Source organism: Balaenoptera physalus (genome assembly GCF_965194825.1).
Source record: "Balaenoptera physalus genome assembly, chromosome: 1".
NCBI lineage: Eukaryota > Metazoa > Chordata > Mammalia > Artiodactyla > Balaenopteridae > Balaenoptera > Balaenoptera physalus.
This window is the reverse complement of record NC_138882.1, coordinates 31103222-31122536: the sequence shown is the minus strand read 5'-3', so window position 1 is coordinate 31122536 and position 19315 is coordinate 31103222. Positions and strand designations below refer to the sequence as shown.

Sequence of the window (19315 nt, the reverse complement as noted above, 5' to 3'; positions counted from 1 at the left end):
CTGGATAATTCTTTCTTGTGGGGAGGCTGTCTTGTGCATCATAGGATGTTTAGCAGAACTCCTGCCCTCTACCCACTAGATGTCAGCAGCAGCCCATTCCCATTTTGACAACCAAAAATGTCTCCAGACATTGTCAGATGTCCCCTGAAGGGCAAAATCACACTGGTTTGAGAACCACTGCCTTGATGGGAGAAAATTGGTAAAATGATTAGATGAAACATTTCATAGATTTAAATGTTCCCTATTTTTAAGTAGTTTCATTCACTCACATAGGTTTATCCTAAAACTAATTACCGTAGTAATAATACAAAGACCCAGCACTATAATTCTGATACATTTTCCCAGATTGTTCCTCTGTACTGTTCCTCAGTTGGAACCTAGAAGGAAGAAAAAGGGTGCTAGAAACTGCTAGTTCGTCTTCCATTTAGCAAATCTTTTTTTGGATGCCTATGAAGTGCAAGACACTGTAGGGAATACAGAGGTACAGCACACACAGACTTTGTTTTAAAGGACATTACAATCTCATGACAAACTATTTCCAGTGCAGTTCTTGTCTTTGGCTTTTTCCTTTTAGTAAACACCTGGTTGGTATTTATGTTTCAACAACAGAGGGCATTACAAATAATGTTATATGCAGTCATAAAATGGAATTGTTAAAGGAACAGAAGGACATACAGCTCATTTCTCTTTAATACTTCACTTAAAACATTTTAGGAACTTAATAACTGTTAATTGCCTAAAAACAAGATTCCCTGCTCTTCCTCAGCAGCCCATTCCCCCAAATTTCTTCTTTATAATGGGCAATAAGAATACTGAAATTGGTACAAAAACTTTAACTATAAATTACACATATCATGAAATTAACTTATCATGAAGTAAAATTAACTTACCCATACTGATTCATAATGTTTGTTATTTTTAAATGAGATGAATAAATAAATGAACAAATAAAAGTCTCAAACAGAAACTGGGTGCTCAAGGGCTTTAATTATATGACCTATAATCAAAAGAATTGGCCTTAATCCTACTGCACTGGTATCCCCTAGGATTCCTTTTTCTTTAAAACTTATAAAATGCCTAAATATGTATTTCCTTCTGATTGAACTACAAACAGGTATTTATCTTCCTACTACACTTTGTCAACCCTGCACCTCCGAATCCAAAGTCATTCCTTTTCCTCTGATGATGTCTATACCTTTATTCATGTTGTTCAGAGTGTATTAAGGGTTAAATATATATTTAGCAACAAGCAAATGTCAAAATTATAGGACATCAACAGGAACTAATAAAAATACTGTATTATAGAAATGAAGCTCTTGACATAAAAACCAGGAGAAAGTTTGCTTTGACTTCAGGTGTGAGCTTAAACTCCCTTCTCCTTCTTCCAATTCTAGTCAGCCCACTTGAACTATACAAATTTTAATTTATAGGATGATTTATTTGTTGAAAAAAAAAAGTACTCTCAAATTCTAGAAGCAACCACTTTTAAAATAGTGATTTATGTGCTGTGCACTCTTACATGCAATAAATAATCATCTTGAGATGAAGGTAAGGCAGAAGTTACATTTCAATTCTAATGAATGGATCTGAATACTTACTAGGAGTCCAGGCAAATCACTTAATTTCTCCAAGTCTTATCTGTAAAATGGATATAAATACCTGCCCTTTCTTACCTTATGTAGTTGTCCTGAGGTTCATAAAGAAAAAAATGTAGTTGTCAGGAGAAAAAATCCTACAAATGCTGTAGCAGAACTGCCGTCAAAATATTCATGTTAGAGTCAAACTCTTTCAGTTGAATCACTCAGCATCTTTGTTCATGGCTTACATAAAGCTGGAGGTATTGTGTCCCCTGCTTTAGAAATGTGAATACATTTGGTTGTTGGTTAAAAGGGTAAGAACTATACTGGAAACAATGCCTCTTTATGAGAGTAAAAATACTGAAATAAAAATGTATAAATCTTCAAAGAGGAAGCAACTACCTCAACGCAATAAAAGCATGACTTCTATCTGTCCTGCCAAGACAAAGGTAGGTAAACCTAATCTAATCCTAATTAGAATTTTTTGTTTTGAAACTTTATGATCTGCTTCTCTCATTTTGATTTCTTTATACTTTTATTCCTTGAGCTCTCAACGCTTTGGGCTTCTGGGACTCAATCTCTTGTACCTTCTCTTCACTCCTTCCCACAGGCAAGACAGAAAGCTTGCAATTAATGTCAGAAACTTCTTAATTAACTGAATGTTAGCTGAAATAGATTTCAGAAAGTATTAACTGATCTACCTTTTAACTTTTATTAAGCTACTTGTTTACAACTGCATAATAAAAGGTCTTGGTACTCCTTTAAAGGAATGTCATGCACCACAAGTCAGATTTCTCTTTTTAATTTTTTCTTTGTTTTGGTGGGGGGCGGTGGGGGGAAAGGAGGTGGTTATGATGTGGAGTATGATGGATAGAAAACACCTTAAGTTCTCATAAAGATAAAATAAAACATACATCCTCTAGAGGATCTGTCATTTATATTTCTACTTCTAATCCCTAGAATAATGCAAATTCATAACCCACAGTTGATGTTCAACTGATGTTTGTTGAATTAAATCACCTTGATTTGGATGTCTCAGACTGACAAGAAAGGGTCTGCCAGCATCCTCAGTCCCCTGAGATCTGTCCTTAACACCTATCTCCCTGAAAGCACTCCTCAGACCCAGGCTTGGCCACTTCTACCAATCCAAACCCAACCTTCATTTCCCTGGCCTCCAAGATTCCAAAATGCAGTATGTTCTTGGATTAGGGGCCATACTTTAGTATATAATGTCTTCATGCTGATGTCCTGGAATGCATTAATATCATTTCTATTATTTCTACCTCTGGCTCTGAGATTCCCATTTAAAAAATTATCTATCTATCTACCTACCTACCTACCTACCTATCGTCACAATATACCTTATTTCTTAATGTTGGGCAACTGAGAAAAGATACAAAATTCATCTTGACCAAGAATTCCTTCCCACCAAGAGTCGGAAAACTTTCTGTCCATGTTTTTGGAGATTATCTTTTGACACTAACATTTAAATAATTTTTTAATTTAAAGGAGAAATTTAGAAGTTTAGAAATCAATAATTTTCTCACCAATTCAGTAAACCATTTTACCAATTAATCTTTTATTTATTTCACACATCAGTATTTTATAGAAAAAAGAACCTCTTAATGTTAAATTAATTACAATGTTCTCTTCTGATTCTTTCCAATATATAGACCTAAATTTTTACACAAATACAATCAGTAAATAATTTATGTTTTAACACTTTAAGTCTCATTTAAACATTTTCCCATATGGTTTTACATATATCAATACTATTTAATGGCTATATAACAGTCTATGATAGCAATAGCAAAACATGAAAATTTACTTATCCAGTTCCCAATTACTGGGCTTTTTTTAAAACTCAAATGAATGCAATCACTAGAAATATCTTTATACAAATAGACTTTTTTTTTCTTTTAAAATATTTTCCTGGGCATATGCTACTCAGAGTGAGTTAGAGCTATCAAAAGACAGATTGGTTATAGAGTTCTTATTATATTCTTCTAAATAGTTCTTCAAAAAAACTACATTAATATAATAATGCTACTGGTATGAGGATACATGCAATTAAAAATTTTTTGCTAATATAATTGCATGAACTAAGTCAAAGTTGCTCTAGTTTGCATTTTTAACATTAGTAAATCTGAATACCATTTTATTTCTATCTTCTCGTTTGAACTCAATTCTTTCATAAACTTGCCTAGTAAAGAGCACAAAGTCCTATGGATTTGCACTCACCTTTTAAAAAATATTGAGTACTTTATCCTTGTGTAATGCAAGTGGCTTTTACCCCATTTCTTCTTTTGTCTTCTTCCTATTTAGTATACTTTTTTCATTTTTCTTAGTTGATCTCATCTATCTTGTCACTATTTTTCTTCGCCATAAAGTTTCCTTTGCAAAATTATTGGGATGAGAATTGTAGTCTTTTTATTTTTACCTTTATACTGAAGATCTTAATCTGGAACAAACTGAAACTGTTATGTGTGAAGTGGATCTAATTTCTTTTTTTATACTGACATCCAGCTAATCTTTCCACCAGCAGTTATTATATATTTCTTTCCAATTAGTTTATTAGTCTTAAACTTTCTACTCACTACCATAGTGTATTTAGAAAAGATGCTTAACAGCATATGTTTTAACGATCTGAAGGGTGAAACTCCCTTTTTCCCCCTAAGTTAAAAAGACATATCCTTGCTTATTTTCCTAAATTATTTATCACAATTCTGTCAAATTATATAAAGCATCCAGTTGGAACGTCAAGTGGAAATGTAGTAAATCTACATACTAACTTCACCCTATTGCCAGTCCTTTGGACATAATTTCTTTTACATTAATTTAATCCTCATAATAATTCTGCAAAGCATTATTTCTATTTTATAGATGGTGAAATGGAAAGTAGGCATGATTTTCCCAAGATTACACAACTTGTAAGTAGTAAAGTGAGGACTCTAATTTTGGTTTTCAGATTTCCTATTTACTCCCTTTTCATTATACTAGGATGCAGTTCCTATAACCTGCTTCTACATAAGCATCTTCCTTATCTCAATATAGTTGTATAACTTTCTTTAAATGGCTTGTATATGTTAATACCCAAACACTTTAAGTTGTAGTTTGTCACTGTTTGAATCTAGAAATAAGATTAATTTAAAAAAGTTATATATCCTGCAACTTCCTGAATTAGTCTTTTATTGTCAGCATGTTTATGATACTACAGGTTTCACTAGTTTAAAAGCCATGTCAATAGAAAATATTTGTGCTTTCCTTATCTTTCTCACTTACGAACGCTTATTAATGATTTATTACAATGACGAGCTTTTTCAACCTTATATAAATAAAAGTAGTGCCAAGATTATTTAACTTCTGCTTGAGAAATGTTTCCTATATGTTTTCCTAATAGGAATGATGTTAGTTCTTGGTTTTAAGTAATTACTTATCACAATGAGAAACCAAAAAAATCATTACCAGAGATAATTAAATAAAAAATGATGAATTTTATTAATATTTTTAAAGTTACCTGTAGTTAATACTTTGCATTTTTACTATTTTGTTCTGTTGATATTGATTTAATGGTTATTCTGTTGAACACCAACCTTATAATCCTGAGTCACAGTAAATAATTATTTTTATGTTGTGTATCACTTGCTAATATTTTGCATTTGCTCAGAATGAGACCCTTTTCAAAATGTTTGACTCCTAGCATTGAGGCAATATTAACCTCAAAATGCAAATATTATATCATCTTTTGATACACAGATATTATTTATACTTTGAACATTTGAAAAAGCTCACCAATAAGCCCATAAGGGTAAAATTCCAACTTGTCAGAAAATTATACTAGGTTATAACATCCTCTAATTTTTAAAATGCTTTTTATTGGTAATAACTTTTCATTTCCAATTTATTTGCATTCAAGTAAGGAAACCAATATATTCATTTTCTTAGTTTTTAAAACCCTTATTTTATCTCATCTAACATTTTCCTGTTTCCATTATCTTTGGTTCTATAATTTTTTGCAACTTCTCATTACCCTTCTCAAATTCTTATGAATAAAAATATTCATGATATGGAAATTAAAATTTTTTCAGTAGGTCTGGATTACCTTCACCTCCATTTCACTTAACATCTTAAATTCTTTTACATTTTAATAACTAATTTTTAGGTCTATTTCAGACATTTCAGTTGTTTTGATAAGTTTAAGCCTTAGAATCCACCCAATAATAGATCTGCTAGATTCAAAACATATATATTAATACCAATTCATGACTTCTCTACTTCAGTAAGCTGAAAATTACTTAAATCTTTCTTGTTTCGTTTTCCTCACATATAGAAGATCAACAAAAGACTATTCAAAGCATATTTTGGCCTAGTAACATTACTTTTTATAACACAATAATCAAAAGATACATTAAAAAGTATGATTTTGTTAAAACTTAGACAAATTCTGCTTCAATGAGATTCATAGCTCTAAGCCATATTTATTTTTAATCAATCTTTATTTTCATATTTCTGACTCAGTAATAAGCCAAGAGATGTCTGTCTACTTTGATTCACTAGCAATGCTAGACTGGTTTTCATGAGCATCTTTTCCTTCTCCTACAGTATCTACACTCTTCTAACAGTTAACATCAGTTGAAAGATTTTGAAATCATGAAAGCCTGGATTCCAATGTTGGCTCTTCCACCAACCAGACTCAGAGAGAATTATTAAGTCTTTATTTCCTCTTTGAAAATGTATTCAATAATATCTGCTTCACAGGGTTGTTGAGAAACTGTAATTAGAGAGCACAATAAGTGCCTAGCACATAGCAAATGCTCTGTTCCAGGACAAAAACTGTAATTAAAAGGGTTTCCTATATCCTTTCCTATCCCTTCCTAAATCCTTCCTATAGGATTATCATTCTGTCTGAGGAATGGAAACAGTGACCTAAAGGGAAGGAAGTTTATTTCTTCTGACAGCTCCACAAGCTTCTGCTGCTAGAGTATAACCAGCTTTATGACTTCTGGTAATTCTGGAGAAAAATGTTTTCTATCCTCTAGATAACAGCTAAGAGGCAGGAGTTGATTATGAAGGCATTTACCTCATTATTTGTGGGGTGGGACACAACCAAAGGGACATGGTAACCCTCCTTTGATTCACTCCTATCAATTGTAGTGTTACTAATTAAAGTGGTGGAGCCAACAAGACTGTATGCCTCACTTTCACTGAGAAACCTTGGGAAATCTATTTACAGATGGATTTTAAAAACCATTTGTAATCCCAGGTTAAAAATGCTTCACTCAGTTTCTCCTTAGCAATTTCAGAACAAGCATTCTGAAATATCTTTTCCTGAAGCAATTTATTTTTTCTTTAGCCTGAGTTACTTAGAAGTTCTTTTCTTTTAGGTGCCAGAGGAGTGCTCTGGAGAAATTTTCTGAAGTATTAAACCAGAACTAATCTTTCCCCCTAGATTTTCTTTGGACTGAACTTCCCAAGAATGAGCTCTTCAACTACTAAATGAACTGACTCTTTTTGCAATGTATAAGACTGTGGTGGCATCACTGACTCATTGGTTACAAGGGTCAAGTAGGAGAATTAAACTGCAAGATGTATTGTAAACATCACCTTAACAAATAAAGGATCATACTTGATACATTATGTTTATTATAAACAAAAGACCCACATAATTTCCTCTGTGTGTGTTTCACTATTCAGAGGTGGTAGCAACTGTAATAGCTACAAAAGTAATTAAAATATTCTTTAGATGTTATTGTTCTGTAGACAATAATAAAATCTGAAGATCAGCAGACACAATACCATCTTCCTTTAAACACCATGGCTAATATGGAACCCTCATACCCAGTACTAAAATAAAGCTAACCCTGTTTAAGATTCTGGCTCATGGAGCCCATTCTGAAACAAAAAGAAGTCCAATAACCAATAAATCAGTTATTGATAGGTTAACAAATACATCCAATAACTGAAAGTCACAAAGAGAATTATAGACAACATCTGCATGGCATTCATCAAATAACCACTTCTAATTACTCATTTAGGAAACTGTCCTTTAAATGAGAATATTCTGATACTGGATGAAGGCCCAAAGTAGCATTTCCAGTTTGCTTTTTTCTAATTTTGAAGGTGCTTCTCTGAGCTTTCTAGGTTTTTGCTTCCCTCAGAGGATTCTAGTTGGGCTATTATTATAGTATTGGCTCCAAGAGGCTCTGGTTGCTTATCATCACCATCAAAGAAAACGTCTTCTGGATTTGGAGGTGGGGGGCAGAATTCTTCACTTGGAAAGATCTCCTTGAAGAGTGTTTCAGCTTGCTTGACTGCGTGTTCATTTCCTAGTCCACAGTCAGGCCCAGTGCAGACATAAACATTGGAAGGTAAGCCATTATATGAGCTTCTGCTGACTCCTGAGGAATCTCTCATGTTAAAATAAAGAGCCCACAAGAGTCTTGGCTTTGCAAGTTCTTCCTTGTCTATTTCTGTTTCAGCATATGGGGTGAATAATTTCTTCACCACTGATTCTAAGTCTTCTCTTGCTGTTTTGGAAGATGAACAGGTCAGATGTACCAGACAGGTGTCTTTCATGCACGTCATGGTTGAAGAACACAATTCAGTGACTCGAACAGCACATGCTCCTGGTTCCACTGGAGGTACTATCAAAATGGAAATCTGCTGATCTGAATCTGTCTTTAGTATAGACTGATCCGTAATGAGCACTGCCCTGGAGATCTGCTCGTACCGCACGTTTGAGCATGTTTCCTCAGAAAGGTAACTATCCTCCACAATGAAATATTTAGCATTTATTCTTTGACCAAGGTGATCTATAATTGCTTTACATCTTCCTGATTCTTTGTCAACTACAAGGCATTGTACTTTATGGCGAAGACAATATATTCCACCAAAAACTGCACACATCCTGCAGAAACACTGGGGAATTTCTCCTTGGCCATACAAGGGAAATAAAAAGGGAGTGTTGCCAAACCTTCCAAGACACTGAAGAAAGTTTTTTGTTGCTTTAAGGCCTTCTATTGTTGTGCAAGATGACTCTGACATCATTGCAATTGAGTGTAGTACAAAATGTTGGAGGCTGGGGGTTAATTTTTTGGTTTTCAAGTACTCTGAAAATGAGCATTGCGTGAAAGCTTGGTATTCATCAGGATATTGTTCGTAGTCTAAACAAAATGTAAGAAATTTCATTAACATCCTCTTTTCAACCATAGTGAGCTCTTTGCTATTAAAGACATCTGCTCTGGAGCAAGGCACCTGCTCTACTTTTCCTTCTCGAAATGCAAGAATCCTAGTGACATTTTTAAATTCTGCATAACGACTAACATTTGATTTGATTAAAAGATCAATTAACAGTCCTTGGGAATAAAGCAGCTTTGATACCAAATCAATATTAAACCTCCTGCCTTCTTCAACTATTTGAGAGTAAGTAATCCTGTTTCTCTTTGGCGGATCACTGTTGTCTTCCAATATAGGTTTGATTTCGTCTTTAGCACCATCTGAAACTCTGTGTTTATAAGTTTTATATCCACAATATTCTTCTTTCACCAAGGTTTCTGCTGTATCAGTTACTTCTCCACTGTTTTCTGGAGTGCCTTTTGCAGGCACTTCACAGCTAGAAACATATAATGAGTGTGTTTCTTCAGACAAGCATGCAGAATCCAGAGGTTTAATGAGGGTACTAGATGCTACCCAGGAAGGATTCTTCTGCAGATCATCAATCTCTTCAATATTGTCATCTATATCCTGACTGGCATAACAAAAAACTTCTGTGTGTTGAATGGTTTCATCCTTCTTGCGAAGAGTGATGCCTTCTTCTGTTTCATGGATCATGTCTTGCCATGCAGCAGTACTTTCTTCCCCAATGTCACTGTTTTGCTGATATTCCTTCAACCAGGAGAGCAATCCCGAAAAGCTGAAACTAGCCCAGTTTCCTCCATAGTAACTTCTTGAATCAAGATGCAGAACCCTCTGACCACTTCTGGAACATGCAGCTGCAAGGATGGATTCAGGCAAACCCGTCCCTATTACAACCACATCAAACTCTGTTGGGAGACTGTTGTCCATCCTGGGAGGTAAAGTGTCTGGTGACAACTTCTAATGAAGGAAATGTGTATGAACCTAGGCTGAGGGCTCAGATAAGGTGTGAATATTCTGTAATAAAATCTCTCCTTGTGATATTCCAGATCATCCCAGACGTACTGAAGTTGCAGGTCTTATGTGTTTAACTGCTACCCTTTTTTAGTATTTTTTCTTATAGGTCAGTAGCATAAAAACATGATAAAGTACATCTAATCATATCTGAGAATACTAAAACGAGTGTGTGGTGTTCACTTCTGCATTTCATCTTAGCAGTGAATGTCAAAATGCATCACATATGCATTTGTGACTGGAACTCTTCTCTGAAAGAAGAAAATTCAAGAAAGAATACAACTGTAAATAATATTAAGAGAAAAGTAATTTCATGCAACAGCAATTACAATCCAATGGAGCCCAACCTGTTTTTAGGACATGCGCCTCTATTAAAGCAAGTCATTAAATGCTTTCTCACATGTTTTCTAATTTCCTGAAAATGAACAAAAGATATAGACTCCTCCAAATCAGGCAATTCAACAATGAAGAATGGATATAATAACATCCCACAAAAATAAAGAAGAATTAACATAATATAATTCTATAATTTTTGCTTTTAAATATCTGAATATATGATATACAACTGTGAGATTAAATTGCAAGTAACATGTGGCTCCACTGTGTTTATGGAAACAGACTATATACAATGTGCACACTGTCATGATTATGCATATTTCTGTGGCAATACAGTCTGTGGATGCTTCTAGGACAGATGAATAGAAGATTTTTCCATGTCCCACCTACCCTTAGAATCTTATGGGAGCAACATGAGACTATTTCAACTGAATTAGCTACTCAGATTATTAAAAAAGGATTAATTCAATAATACAACTAGCATTTTAAAATATTAAGGTATATGAAAGAATCGGTCTACTGAAGGGAAAATGTATTTATAAGAAATCCTTATATGAATGTACATACGCACAGGTGTGTTTTTTAGGTATAAGTTAAAAAGGAAAAGTCCTGGGTCCATATGTTAAAATATCTTAACATAAAATAACACCTATTTCTAAAACCCAAGTCAACATAGGGTGACTTGCATTTTGCGTGACTCTAGCTCTGAGACCCTGAATCTCTGTCTTCCAAGATAAAGGGCTGTCCAAACACCCTCTGCCAAGATTAACATGTTGCTTGTTGTTCTTGTTTTTGAAGGGGTAGGAGGTGGTAGTGAAGAAAGTCTCTCCTGTCCAGCATCATCCTGATTATACTCCATGTGCAGAACACCCATGTGGTGGTAGGTGTGGCCAGAGATGCAACAGCCAAAGAGTTGAAAGGCATACTCACCTGGAAGTCTTCAGGCTAAAGCATTACACACACCACATGCTAGGTGGCCTTTCTGTCATTCATCATTGCACAGTAAGAGTGAGTCTCTTGAGCTCTGATTTTTCCTGCCACTATACTTACTGAAACCTAGATCAGTGCATATTGGGTCCGCCTAGGCTAAGATGACTAATTATCCTAGACATCTGTATAACAAGCCGTTCAATTGGAACTTAGATTAAACTGACTAATTCACTGAACTGACTGCTCAGTTTGAGATGGCAATCTTAATAGTCCTGTCTAGTCAACGCCTCTGCCTCAAGAATATCAGGGATTCCACTTGCTTTCAAATTCCCTCAGAAACAAGGAACTGAGCACAGAATGAAGTGGCTGCCAGGCCTACTCACATAAGTATGTGAGTATGTTTGAGTTACTTATTCTGCTTTCTTCCAGCAGGGTGTGCAGAGGAAGACAGAACCCATGAGGGTATGTAAAGAAGTGTAACCATAGTATGTACTTATTCTCAGCTTAGAAGGGGATACAGCTGAGGGTTGGGAGTAAGAGAGAGGATATAAGCTATAAGTGCTAAAACCAGGCAGCTTCTAACCTATAGGTATCAAAGGAGTCCTTGTAATACAAAGCAGGACAGGACAACCTTAACACATTTAGCTCAACTACCCCGTAATACAGATGAGAAAACTGATGGCTGGAGAAATTAAGTGACTGGGAAAGTCCACATGATGGGTAGCCACAGGATCAAGAGTGGGACCCACTCTCACACCATCAGGCCAGTGGTCTTTCCACTTGATAGGGCAGCCTCTCCAGAAGCCTCCGGAGCAAGCAGCCACTTTTGGTATTTTAAAATGTTCTCCCCCTTCAGTACTCCATGGTTGGTTAGTTCTTGCTCAGGGATAACAATGAGGGAAGCACCCTCCCTCTTTTCATCTTTAACTCTTACCTAGAAGCACAATCTTTGGAATTTACTCCAGGCAAAGAAATTCTTAATCTTTGCTAAGAACTTTTTCAGCTCCACCATAACCCACTATTGACTTGTCTCCCAGGGCTTAAACAAGACTCAGAACCTCTTGCCCCAGAGTTTCCACCTCTAACTTAAAAACAGGTTAAAGTCATTGTTGAAAGCACTAAAGAAATGCCCAGAGAAAGAGCAGTAGTCAGGCAAAATACTGTGTGGTGAACATTTCTAGCAGTCTTAGAAAATCCCTTCTGATTGGGGTGGGACCTAAGCAGGGATGATGAGGGAGGAAAAAGGATGGAAGAGACAAGGAGACACAGCAAGGTGGGGCCGCAGGATAGAAGGGATGAGGAAGAAGGGGAATGCTGGTACTAATAAAAAACTCAATATACCGCTGTTTTCAAATTCCCAGGCGTGGAGTCAGGATAGAAGCTGAATTTCCCAGCACAGAAAAAACACTTCTTGAAGATAAGAACTTTAATGTCTGTGACCCAATTTCTGCTACTGATGACACTTTAGGGCTTGGCTTGAATTGCCCTCTTTAAAGCTTAGCCCTGCCTGAAACATTGCCTGTTAGGTATTTTAAATTAATACAAAGAGTGTAATCTATAGTGTGATCTATATCACCACCTTCACACACCTACAGCCCCTTCCCAAGTTTCAAATCTTTGTATAAATGAAGTTCTCAGATAAGGGCTTATTGGGGAAGGGGTAGGTAGTATTAGAATATTAGATCATTGAGACAATCAAATAAATAAAATTATGATTTCTATTGCATTTTCTTGTTTCCCTCAAAATATAAAAAAAGGAATCATAACAAATATAATATTTGGATTTATCACCACATAGAAGGTTGGTGAATAAGAAAATACTTTTGATAACACTACAAAGATTTTATTCTCATAAACCTGCCAAGATAAAGGCAGTAATAAATTATCAATGGATTTCAGGATTCTTTTTTTTTTTAAAGGAAATTTAAGACCTGAGAAATACACATTTCTATTTCAAATCTTTGTACAAATGAAATTCTGGAGCACACACAAAAGGATACTTTCCCAATCTTAGAAAAATCACATCTTCAATGACACACTGGGTGGTTCATCCTTCAAAATGTCAAGTCTCAGTGAGACTTAAATCTTCCATATGGGTTAAGAGTATTGTATTAACAATCAAGTTCTACTTTAATGAAATCTACTGGCTGCACAACTAATTATTTGTTCATTTGAGTTGGGATTCTCTGAGCCTTCTGCAAACTCACCTTAGATTTTGGTGTGCTGGAAACTATAAGGAGGAAATTATAGTAAAAATAGCTAATAGGACACATGCCAATTTGCATTCTGAGGACCTGAATAAAACGATCTCACTTCCTAGGAAGCAGTCAAAGGTTTACAACTGCTAATGGGCAAATTTTTAAAAGCATTTACACATTACTACTATGTTAGGTTTCTACCTCTCACTTTAGGGAAGTAATATAGGAATTAGATCTTTCCTCATCACCCTCTCCAACTTTCACAAATCAAACACTTTTTTCCTTGAATCTCTTAACTCCACAGCCCCTCATTTCTTTCCTCAAAGTGTAAAAGCCATTGTCTCGTGCCCTGTTGAATTAAATTAGGAGATGAAAGCAGAGAAGTGAGATGAGCTGCACGGCGGCCAGAAAGGGGTATGGAGGAGGTGGGCACAGGGGAGATGGGGCTGCAGACAGGCTGGGGTTTGGGTTGGCGTGGGGCCTGGAGAGCACAGGGAGGGAGAGAGATCAGCGAGTGCTGGAGGAGGAGAGGTTGGCGGGGAAGGAGCAGAGGTGGGGGGAAGCGGGTGAGATCAGGGGAGGTGAGGTCACAAGGGAGGAGGTGAGATCAGAAGAATAGAGGTAGGGGGAGGTGAAGTCAGGGGAGCACCGCCGCGAGGTTGGGGTCCAGGAGCGGGAGGGGGCGGGGCCGGGGGCAGGAGGCCGCAGGAGCGGGAGGTCTACCCCGGCCACTCACCCGACAGGTTGTTGCTGAAGCCGTCCCACACGCAGTTCGTGGCGCCCCCCACCACGCCGCCCCTCAGGCGGAACGCGAAAGCTAGCGCGGCCCGGTGGACGGAGGGTAGCAGGTTGCGAGGCTGACGTTAAGCAGGAAGAGGCGGGCGGGGCTGCGGAGCCGCGGGAACTTGAGGTAGAGGACGAGCACCAGCAGGTTGCTGCTGACGCCCAGCGGTCCCACGGAGCCAAGCAGAAGCACCAGGAGCTCGTAGGCGCCCTGGCTGACAGGCTGCGTAAGCCTCGGCTGCCCAGGTCACAGCCCCTCGCCACCCTCCGAGCCGGCTCCGCCGCCGCCGCAGTGCCCTGCAGCGTGCAAGCCGGGCGCCGGCGCGCTAGGTTCTGGGTGGGGCGCAGGGCGCTCCGACGTACCCGTCGTCCCCTCCGGCCAATGGGCGGGCAGCTAGATGCAGCTCGGGGACCCCCCCCCCCCTCGCCCCCGGCGCGCCTCGTAACCCCGCCCCTTCCCGCCATTGTAGTCCCGCCGCGACGCGCCTTGTAGCCCCGCCCCTTCTCGCAGTCTTAGCCGAGTCCCTGCTCTCCAGGTTCCCCTTCCCCCGCCCCCTTCCGGTACCCCGGCCCCACCCGCCCAGTCAGTGAGCGCTGAGAGGCAGAGCAACCATCGTGACTCCTCACTCCGCAGTTCCCCCTCACCCAGCTGGAAGGCCTCTTGGCGTTCACCACCCACCCACTCATTCAGGAACATTTATGGGCTCCTGGCCCACCACGTGCTCGTGAGGGGGTTACACGAGGGGCCCCCGTTCTTGGCTTCTCCCTCCCCAGGAAGCTGTTACGTACGACCCGCTGCCAAAAGGAGTCGCACGCTTAATGCAAACCCAGGCCACACCCCAGGCCTGCCCATATTGTCCTTCCTGTCTTCCCTGCGGTAGCAGTGGATACACTCTGTCGCTAAGGCCCTCACTGTGGCGACCCCCAGGCTGCGCCCTCAAGCTCCAGACCATATCTAGCAGGTGCAGAGGTGGTGCTATACTTGAAGCAGCACATTTCCTCTGGCCTTTTACACAGTGAAAACAGAGGGCAAGTCAAGCACAGGTCCGTGAACTGATCAGTCTTTGCGGGGCTGCGCTGCTGCCTATGCACAGGCCCCAACAGGGCCCGAGGGGATGCAGTCCCTAGACAGACCTGCAGGCTTTCCTGGGCACTGCTGGCTAGCACAGTGTCCGTGCAAGGGCAAAGCAATTGCCCTCCACGAAGGTGTGTGCCTCCTCCCATCTCCATTCAAAAGATCGGTAGAGAACGACTAGCCTCAGTGAACCTCCATTACAAGTTCCTTGGGGAGTAAAATCTAATCGTCAGGGTGCACTGAGCAATAGCTGAGGGGTAATGTGCTCCGTCCTTAAAATCTTGATTTGTCACTAAGGCTTCCAATCTGGATTTATTTGTGAGACTGACCTACCCACTTCTTTAAAAAACTCATTTAATTTTGTATTTTAGATTTATGCAATCATTTAACAAGTTCTGTATGTTTAATGTCTACGGCATTTACTGACTAGTCTATAGTAAGGTCTCAATAAATACTAGTTGAATGAATGAAGGAGGACTCATATTGTTTCCTAAAGCATTCATTCATTCATTCATTCATTCATTCATTGGTGCCGAGTCCCTGCTCTCACAAAGCTTACATTCTGGTGATGTTGGGAGAACAGATGATTATCAAATAAGTACATATGTAGTGTTGTGAAATGTGCAATAAAGAAAAGTAAAGCAGAGAAAGGGTATTTTGGAGGGAGGGAAGAGGCTGTTATTTTGTACAGTGTGGTTACAGATAGCCTCACTGAGTACTGCAGGCACAGGGTAGATGTAATGGGGTGGGACTGTGCTTGGCATATTGGAGGAAAAACAAAGAAACCAACGTGGCTGGAGTGGAATGAGAATTATGAAATAAGGGCAGAGAAGTAAGTGAGCAGTGATTGGCCAGATAATGCAGGTTCTTGGCTATTTTAGTAAAAGGACTTGGGCTTGAGTAAAGTCCAGTGCAATGCCTATGCAAGAGGAATAATATCAGTGAAGGAAAATAAAGGGAATAAGAGGCTTTTGGCAAATGTTTAAGAATTTTGATAGATTCATTTTTATAATACAATGAACTGTTAAGGTTATTTACTATACTTGACAGAAACAGGTAATGATACTACAAATATTATTCACTTTGTCAGTAATAATATATGTTTCTATTCATTTTCAGAATTATGTAATCGTAGGATAATGCCAAAAATACTACAACTTAAAAGGCAAGTGCAGTACTGGCATAAGAGATTTCAGCAAGGATGCCAAGACTACTCAGTGGGGAAAGGACATTTCAATAAATGGTGCTGGGAAAACTGGATATCCACATGCAAAAAATGAAGTTAGAACCTTACCTTATACCATATACATAAATTGACTCAAAGAGCTAAACTTAAACGCTATAACTATAGAATTCTTAGAAGAAACAAAACATCTTCATGACATTAGGTTCAGCAATGATTTCTTGGATATGACACCAAAGGCATAGGCAACAAAAGAAAAAACAAATTGTACTTTATTTCATCAAAATGAAAAACTTTTGTACACTATCAAGAGAGTAAAAAGACAACACACAAAACAGGAGAAAATATTTGCAAATAATATATCTGATAAGGGATTAATATCCAGAACACATAACTCATACAACACAACAACAAAAAGCCAAACATCCCCAATTCAAAAATCGTCAGAGGACTTGAATAGATATTTCTACAAAGATACACATACAAATGGCTGATAAGCATTTGAAAAGATGATCTTTAGTTATCAGGGAAATGCAAATCAAAACCACACACCCACTAGGATGGCTATTATCAAAAAATAAAAACAACAACAACAACAACAACAAAGAAACTAAAAAGTGTTGACAAGGATGTGGAGAAGTTAGAACCCTGCTGTGCTGCTGGTGAGAATGTAAAACGGTGCAGCCACTGTGGAAACAGCTTGGCATTCCTCAAAAAGTTAAACACAGATTTATCATATGATCCAGCAATTCTGCTCCTAGACGTATAGCAAAAAGAATTGAAAGCAGGGACAGGAACATGTATTTGTACACCAGTGTTCATAGCAGTAGTATTCACAATAACCAAAAGGTGGAAATAGACCAAATGTCCATCAACAGATAAATGGATAAACAAAATGTGTTATGTACATACAATGGAATATTATTCAGTCATAGAAATAAATGAAATTCTAATACTTGCTAAGTCATAGATGAACCTTGAAAACATTATGCTAAGTGAAATAAGCCAGACACAAAATGACAAATATTACAGATTCCTCTTATACGGGGTACCTAGAATAGGCAAATACATAGTGACAGAGAGTAGAATAGTAGTCACCAGGGGTTGAGGGGAGGGAGGAATGGGGAGTTAGTCGTTAATGGGTACAGAGCTTCAGTTTGGGATGATACAAAACTTCTGGAAATGGATAGTGGTGATGGTTGCCCAAAATTGTGAATTACTTAATGCCACTGAAGTGTACAGTTAAAATGGTTGAAATGGTAAATTTTATGTGGTGTGTATTTTAGCACAATAAAAAGCTTATGCCAATTATGCCTGCATCTCACTCTCTCAAAGTAAGAGAAGTACAGTGTCTGCAAATGTAAGCAGTTTACTGAGTGAGCTGGACTCAGTATAGTGCAAGCAAAAAGTAACTTTACTCTCTTTGGCAGCACACATTTCAAATATCTTCTTTCCACTTATTCTTCACTGCCCTTCGTTGACATTTTATCAGTTCTCAAAGCCTTTCTGCTCACTTTCAAGTAATATAAAGTCCAGAGCATTGTAATAATGAAATGTTAAAACTCTTGGAAAACTCATCTGTCAACCCTCCAAAACAGAGGCTGCTGTAACCTGGAGAACTTCTGGGGATGGGGGTTGAGGAAACAACAAACTTAGCTTTTCCTATTTCCTTGGCCACTACCTTTAGGTGCTGCTCCTGGCCCCTCTGAGATTTTGAGGAAAAATCTTCCTTGATTGATAAAGTTGTCATCTGATGTTGGTGCCCTCTGATTATAGCAGATTTTCAATGCTGTGTTTTTCTCTCCTGGGGTGATTTGTGGGATCTCTAGAGGACCTGAGGTCACTGGAGATATTTCTCCCACAATTCCCTCAAAAGGGGCAATGCCTCTGTCAGCTGGCTCCTTGGGTCTCCCTCTCAGATCCTGGTTAGGGTCTCTTAGACCCTACAGGCAGTCCCAAGATGACACAGCTTGGCTCCTCTACTCAGAGGCTTGCATCTGGCCCTCTGGAAATACGTATGCATCCTTGCCCTACCAAATTCTGGATGTGGCCTGCTGTTGGAGAACTGGCCACAGACTGTCCCCTTCAGTGCCTGTTGGGTAGAAAGAAGCGGATAAAAGTTATGGTCACTTGACTACTCTAAAATTTTTCTCTAAGGAAGTGCTCACTAAGGGTCTCCTCAACCTCTTAATGAACCTGCCTCCTCTTAAGTATTTTGAAGGTGAGAATAGACTAATGTGTGAAGAATCAGTTTCTCAGTGCCTCCACTTCTCAGCCCATCCTCCTACATGGGCTGTATAGCACTTTTTTTAGAATGGGGGGATTCCTCAAGCGGAGCCTCTGGCAAGACAGAAAGAAGGGCATTTTAATACCCTCCCACTCTGGAGCATTAAATCATCCCAACCCTCATATTCCAAAAAAATCTTTTACAAAGTATGAGGGTGTGAATGGAGACAGGTTTTATCTGCCACTCTTGCTTGGAATCACTGATAACCCTTAGCCTTCTGTGTCATGCACATGTCAGCTAAGAGGATGCTTTGACCCTTACTCAACTGAGTAATCTCCTTCCAAGGGCTGGAACTCATCCTTCCCTGACATGTCTGAACTTTGATTCCTAGTGAGAGGCAGAAGAAGCCTTGAAGAAAATCTGGCCAAATATATTTGAACAATTTCTTGCCTTAGGAAACATAAGTTAGTGAATGATACTGAACTTTTTCAAAAAAGAAAATCCAGCATACCTTCAAGTTCTGAATGTCAATTCTCTTTGTGCATACAGCTTCTGAGATGTGTGAGATGTAGGAATCAGTTTAATGAAAATTGGGTACCTGTCCACATTCCCCTCCCCCCAAATACATACATTTGTTTTAAAATGGAATCTTGGGACTTCCCTGGTGGTCCAGTGGCTAAGACTCTGCGATCCTAATGCAGGGGGTATGGGTTCGATCCCTGGTCAGGGAACTAGATCCCACATGCCACAACTAAGAGTTTGTATGCTGCAACTAAAGATCCTGCCTACTGCAACTAAGAACCGATGCAGCCAAATAAATAATTAGTATTTTTAAAAAAATGGAATCTCATTTATAAT

At 38.6% G+C, this 19315-nt stretch overlaps 2 protein-coding genes and 1 long non-coding RNA gene across 3 annotated transcripts in view; all 3 read right to left on the bottom strand.

Moving 5' to 3' along the window:
* OPN3 (opsin 3) overlaps nt 1-14437 on the bottom strand; it is a gene marked incomplete at its 5' end in the record, with an annotated part of 60442 nt that extends 46005 nt beyond the window's left edge. The window contains 3 exon segments of the mRNA XM_082413014.1: nt 13926-14042; nt 14045-14219; nt 14336-14437. Coding sequence (XP_082269140.1) covers nt 13926-14042; nt 14045-14219; nt 14336-14437 — 394 coding nt within the window.
* LOC309665139 overlaps nt 1-19315 on the bottom strand; it is a 324111-nt gene that overhangs the window by 107136 nt on the left and 197660 nt on the right. The window lies entirely within an intron of this gene.
* On the bottom strand, nt 3136-9976 carry CHML (CHM like Rab escort protein). The gene has a single exon (XM_082470377.1). It carries the CDS (start codon nt 9639-9641, stop codon nt 7686-7688), a length of 1956 nt encoding a protein of 651 aa, XP_082326503.1. The 5' UTR covers nt 9642-9976; the 3' UTR covers nt 3136-7685.